The sequence below is a fragment of the Dendroctonus ponderosae genome, unplaced genomic scaffold (assembly GCF_020466585.1).
Source record: "Dendroctonus ponderosae isolate FM_Combo_2020 unplaced genomic scaffold, Dpon_F_20191213v2 Dpon_F_20191213_11, whole genome shotgun sequence".
NCBI classification, from domain to species: Eukaryota; Metazoa; Arthropoda; class Insecta; order Coleoptera; family Curculionidae; genus Dendroctonus; species Dendroctonus ponderosae.
The window spans coordinates 296,268-302,267 of record NW_026017213.1 but is presented as its reverse complement, the minus strand read 5'-3'; the positions used below and the strand labels follow the sequence as shown (position 1 = coordinate 302,267).

General features: G+C 35.2%; 1 protein-coding gene across 1 annotated transcript in view; it reads right to left on the bottom strand.

Annotated features, from left to right (window-relative positions):
• Window positions 1-809: 809 nt before the first annotated feature.
• LOC109540400 (calcium uptake protein 3, mitochondrial) overlaps window positions 810-6,000 on the bottom strand; it is a gene marked incomplete at its 5' end in the record, with an annotated part of 29,990 nt that continues 24,799 nt past the window's right edge. Inside the window, 2 exon segments of the mRNA XM_019908760.2 lie at window positions 810-1,039; window positions 2,136-2,293. Of these exon segments, the coding sequence (XP_019764319.2) occupies window positions 971-1,039; window positions 2,136-2,293 (227 nt within the window).

Here is a 6,000-nt window from a genome sequence, read left to right as displayed (position 1 = left end):
GCAATTATTTTTATTTTTTTAATTTAAAATTTCCACTCTGTTATTTTAATGACATTTACTTGTCGCTTATTTCAAACTAAACAAGTATAACACTAAATACCCTGATCGCTACCCTTTTCTTGATATTTTCTTGTTGATGCTACTCATATAAATGGTGTTCCAATAAGAACGACGGATTTAAATTTGAAATAAAACATATATATTTGTGGCCTAAATGTGAAACATTTATTGAAAAATTAAGTACACATCATGAGATTATGAATATAATAAGAAATCGATCAAAATTGTCAAGGAATGCTGCGCAGTGCAGTTTTTCAGAGGTACAACTTTGAATTTCATCTTTTAAAGCTTGAATCGTTGTTTGTTTGTCCACATAAACTGATGACTTAAAAAAAACCAAACAAAAAAATCCAAAGGCGTTAAATCGCATGATCTGGGCGGTCAGTGCCGATCTCTAAAACAAGAAATARCAAGATCAGGAAATGACTCGTGTTTTTYACAGTTTTGCACAATTCAACAGTTTCTCTGACTATATCGCATGTTGCACCGTCCTGTTKAGATCCATATTTATATCYGACTCACGAAGATARGTTAGTACAGTTTTTGATCTTGAACAACGTKAACATGTTTACTATGAATTATTCTCCTTTGTTCTTTAATATCACTGTTTTTTACARCATTGCACATATACRACTYATATCGAAATTTCMGGGATGAAGGAAGTTTTGAGTTTGGAAAATAAAATGCGACTAAAAATTAAATATATTTATTTGCTACTGGCTCAAAAACATCTAATAAAAGTAGTCAAAAACATTTATATGTTTATTAATAACTGTAACAATAGAAACAACATATCTTGCTAAATAGACACTTTCTATCGTTGCATAGAAAGTTGTGAATATGACTCCGCTTGATTATTATTACTGCCTTGACGTTACTTTAATTTACTACTTAACATAAATTATTCCATTCATGTGGTTTTCATTTCTTGTTTCACACAAGTTTTAAAGGCTTGCCACCCTTCGTTCTTTGCATACGACTAAAAAATAATAAAAATGATATAAATATTTCGAGTTTACAAACATTATTTTATATCGTATTATTAAAATAAATTACTTTCATAAACAGCATGACAAGCTTTTAATTTGAAAATTGTTATAATTGTAAAATATAAATTCAATAATTTCCTGTAAGAGTGCAAGTTTCAAAATTCGCCAATGTCAGGCACCCCCAGGACCGATTTCGGGCATATTAGCTCTCATCAGCTGGGTTTGGCCCGAAAATTAGCGACCGTGAAACCTGCAATGTTTTTCGGATTCATTCAATTCAACAAATTCAAATAAAAACATCGGACGTTATYGACGAAATTCTTGTCTTGGGTAATTCTTSYCYTGKGCAACAGGGTGCGTTGCAACAAGTTGGAGCGTGGCTGTGCCTCTGGCGATTAWACCTGTGGTATCAACWGGAGCGACAGATGGCGACGTCGAATAGTTYCCTCCCTTCGMGTTTAAATTGCAAAATATTTTGAATTKATTATTTATATTAGTCGATATGGTATTGTTTCGAATACGCTAATACAAAGAGTAGAGTCTCTGACTTGCTTTCAAGTGATCGTCACGTGCAATTCCCAATTCCACAGTTACACCCAGGCCATCAACCAGACCATCAACAACTAGCACATATCCTACAGGCAATGCGGATAGAAATGTTTATTTGATCAGTTTCCCCGAAGATTTTGACTGTCATGGTTGTGTCGTAGTAGAGAACGTTGATCAGTTGCAAGAGATTCCGTATCGATTGTCGATGTATACAGCTGATCAACGCTCTCTATCACGACGCAACCATGACACTTACACAACATAAACAAGATATGATTAATATGAGCAAAAAATCACGTGATTATAACTCTTCTTTACTAGTATTTTGATGACGTGATGAAAATGTAATTATTTGGTCGACTGGCGCTCCCTACGAAAAAGCGCTAAATAATGACAGGCATGCAATTCATTTTCTGTAAATTTAATTGTACGCAAATCCGGAAAATTGTAAAAATACACAAGTAACACAAATGCAAATAAACTAGCTAGTTTTTTTGTTTTGAGTCGGATTTCCGTCAAAAGTAGACGACTACATACCCTAAATCCTCGATGCAATCGATCCTTCATAATGGCAATAAATTCACGGTAACTCAGGAGACCATCGCCATCTGCGTCGAATATGGCAAAGACAGTATGGACCAAATGAGGCGTCAGACTTGTTCCAGTGCAAATTTTAACAGCTCGATGAAACTCATCTGAAATTTATAATAAATGCATTATTTACTAGATTAGTTTAAAATAGAAAACAGACATATACATGTTCAAGTGCACTCTTCACTTTATCACTCACTCATCGTGTATGCATGACACGCGTCATGCTTTTTCCTAGCCGTCATTTCAGTATATTCACGAGCATRAAAATTATATGTATACAGGGTGATTSAATAGTGAATGTCAATAAATGAAAGGGAAAGTGGCAATTAAATATTTCGAGGTTAGGATAACGTTGTCACTTTGCCGTCAGTGCTGCCAACCTGTTTGGGGCAGARKAGTGATATACCTGAATCCGCCAAAGTTKAGAAAAACTTTAATCGGAACAGAGCKACACCATAAASAACAACTACAWCAACAAGTAAAATGCAATTAAGCTGKTAAATCACATGAACTGTTCGAAGTTCCGCCCGTTTAACTTCAAACATGTTTGTGTCCCATCACTTTATTGTGCACTCTTSGCAGCAGTCTGTATTCGASATTATMAGMAGWTTCTTGTATTCAGTTRRTTAGCTMSTRCTCAATTTTTACCGGTGTTGAGTAAACCAGAGATTGCAKCTGTCWAWTTGTCCCRWGTCTCTTACATAYKTGCTAGGAATAACACAGGGTGTAATSCTTCCTCGCTATTTATTTGKTGMCWAAGARAKTGTSARTKGTTGYGMAATAACGCTGACCATAATGGAAAGYTGCKCYTTKWAKRCTCAGYTGCAATYWTCTTYAAWACCWGTTCCTSTARGTCTGGAGCCCAAGCACCTTTARWTCGTCTACTAKCTGCGTCAATTACTGGAACTTCTCACAGCATCTCCTATGTTTCWGTKGMAWTCCCSMATAAGCTRTRRCAYATCCGAAGATTCGATGTTGGTSTACTACTAKTTTRYRAAAGAAGCTTCAAARYAAGTYRCAAYTTRWCAAAWGMTTGWTAKWSTTSGCAAAAGATTTGAAWGGYSTGAAATRTAAARAGTTCGCTTTTTATACCAGTTGAATCTTCYTTRAAACMATGTAATGGGWAATTGATTCGRKYTTTTWGGCMSWCSTTGCRGTWRAAACCCGAATTGTGAMACMCAGGGTGCTTAGTTTGCAAAAGAAGAAAATAAGTTGAACTTATTTTAGTTATTTACTTGTGGAGTAATATGATATAACGACAAACCTGTAAAAATTGAGTTATTGGGAACATGCATAGCTGAAATAGATGAAGTTACTCTGGAAATCTGGTTGTTTTGCTATTCGATAGTTCCCTTTTCTATGAAGAAATTTAGAAGTTCTCTGATGCGAAATCCATTACCATTTTGAAAGTGTCTAGATCTAGTAAAATTTTAAAAAATTGCTATTTCTATCAGACTATGAAGGCTTTCACGGCCGGTCAAATCACATTAAGAATTTTTTTTCGGGCTTTGAAGCCGTGGTCCATGGGAATTTCTTCCTGACGTTTCGATGAGGCAGTGGGCGAAGTGATCTCTCGTGCTTTCCTGTCGTCTTTATGCGGCGCGGCCGTGTCAGCTCATGCGTGAGGAGTGGGCAGGGGCTTCAATTGTTTTGGCGCACACGCTGTTTACCGCAAAACGCGTTTCCAATCTGGATTATGGGCCGTTACTTCTTCTTTCCTGTTAAAATTGTTGTAATGTTTGAAGATCTCAATGGCCTCTCTGGTTAGTCTCGGGTAATACCATTGAGATTGGTGCAAAATGTCCACTTTATTGAAACGTATTTGGTGGCCGTCAAGAAGTCCGGGCTCTGCTACTGCTGATTTTTCTGTTTGTCCTAATCTGCAACTTCTTTTATGCTCAGTGATCGTAGTGTTTACACTACGTTCTGTGGTGCCGATATATGATTTGCCATAACATGTAGACTCCTGGTGCTGATAAAGGATCCCGTTTGATGATTTGCGATTGATATCTTTAAACATTACAACAATTTTAATACATTATTACAATTAATAACAAGTTGATTGCCTTAATAATAAATATAAATTTATAAATTTCTTTCACGTAGTGCCATTTGGCGGTAATGCCAAGGCGTTCAGAATTTCTATGACGCTGCAAAGCTGATAATTTATTGGTAATCGGCATAAACAAATTACTATGTGATATTACACAAATCTTGATTTTTATAAGGTTGTAGATGTATTAGTTGCTAGAATACTGTCTTTATAAGCAAGAAAAAATTTTGACTGTCAATAATCGGTTTATCAGTGATGTGATATCCGGGGTGTGACAATTCAGCACTTTTCCATGATTGACATTGGGGATAGAAGACTGCCGCTTGTCTTTATCTATGTTGATCTATGGTTACGTGCACCACGTGTTTTTTGAAAACTATATTTGCAATTCATGTTAATCGTAGCTACAAATAGATATGAGTCCAAATAAAATAACGTGTTGTGTGCCTAAATGCTATAATGTGTCTTCAAGACGGTAACTACGTTATAATTTTGACTAAGAAAATATGTTTTTTATTGTTCACATTTAAATAGAGTTAACGTTATTCAAACGCTATATTTTCTAAACTAAACAAAATAGTTTGATTCTGAGTCAGACTTTTTGTTATGCATGGTTGCGCTGAATTAAATGATGAAAGTTATACATTTTCAGATATAGTTTGCCTAAAAGTGAAGATGTCAGGGATATTTGGATCCGCCGTATCAAAAATGAACATCTCATTGGAATCATAAATTCTAAAGGTCCCGCACTTAGGAACTATGGACACTATATGGTTTGTGCTCGACATTTCAATGGGATGTGTTCCCGTCCGGGCGGAAAATTTATATTACGTTCTTTACCAACTAAATAACTTCCAGGTATATACTTGAATAATATGCACTGGCTTATTACTTTATAAGTGTAATTCAAACCTTAAACTTTCCTATACTTACATATATACATTTATTATTATATGCATGTTCTTATGTACATTCCGTAGGTTTTAAAGATGACAATTCAAGAGACTCCAGCTTTCTTAAAAAACTATTACCTGTTCAGGTATTTAAAACCCTTACAAAAATAAAAGGTATGTTGGCGTTTAAATTAAATACATTTGATTATTTTATGATTTCATGTTCTATACATACAGATGATGTCGCTGTTGTAAACACAGCTGCTACAACATCTACACTTACCGAAACTAGACCGATAGAGTCAGTGCTAGTTCCGGCAAAAATATATTCGGGCAGAAAACGTCCGCTGGAGCCTCAAAAATTGCAAATGCCTGAAGATCCCGCAGATGCAGATGCGGGTCCATCACATGTGGATTTAAATGCCGCGTTAACTAGTGTCGCGGCCGATCGTAAGTACTGTTATACATAATTGTATACATACTATTTGGAATTATGCTGTATACATATTGTTTTTTTTTTGGAAGTTAGGAGAGTGAATTTGAAGACGATAGGATTTACGCGAATAAAACAACTTTCCCCTCRTAGCAAAATTMTTTACAAGCGTTTTAAAAAGCTCAAAAGGATTTTACATAAGAGGCAAATAAGGTCTCATAAGAGGTTGTCTGAAGCTAAATTTCTTAGTTCCAAGACTTCCATTCTCCGATATTTAAAAAATGTAATTGACTTTACAAGAGATTTTGTTTTATCGCAAAATATAAATCAAAAGCGAAAAAGCCGAGGAAGGAGATTTACACTCGACGATAAAATTTTCGCGCTTTAAATTTACAAGCAAAATGGAAAAGGATACAGGTTTTTGTCAAA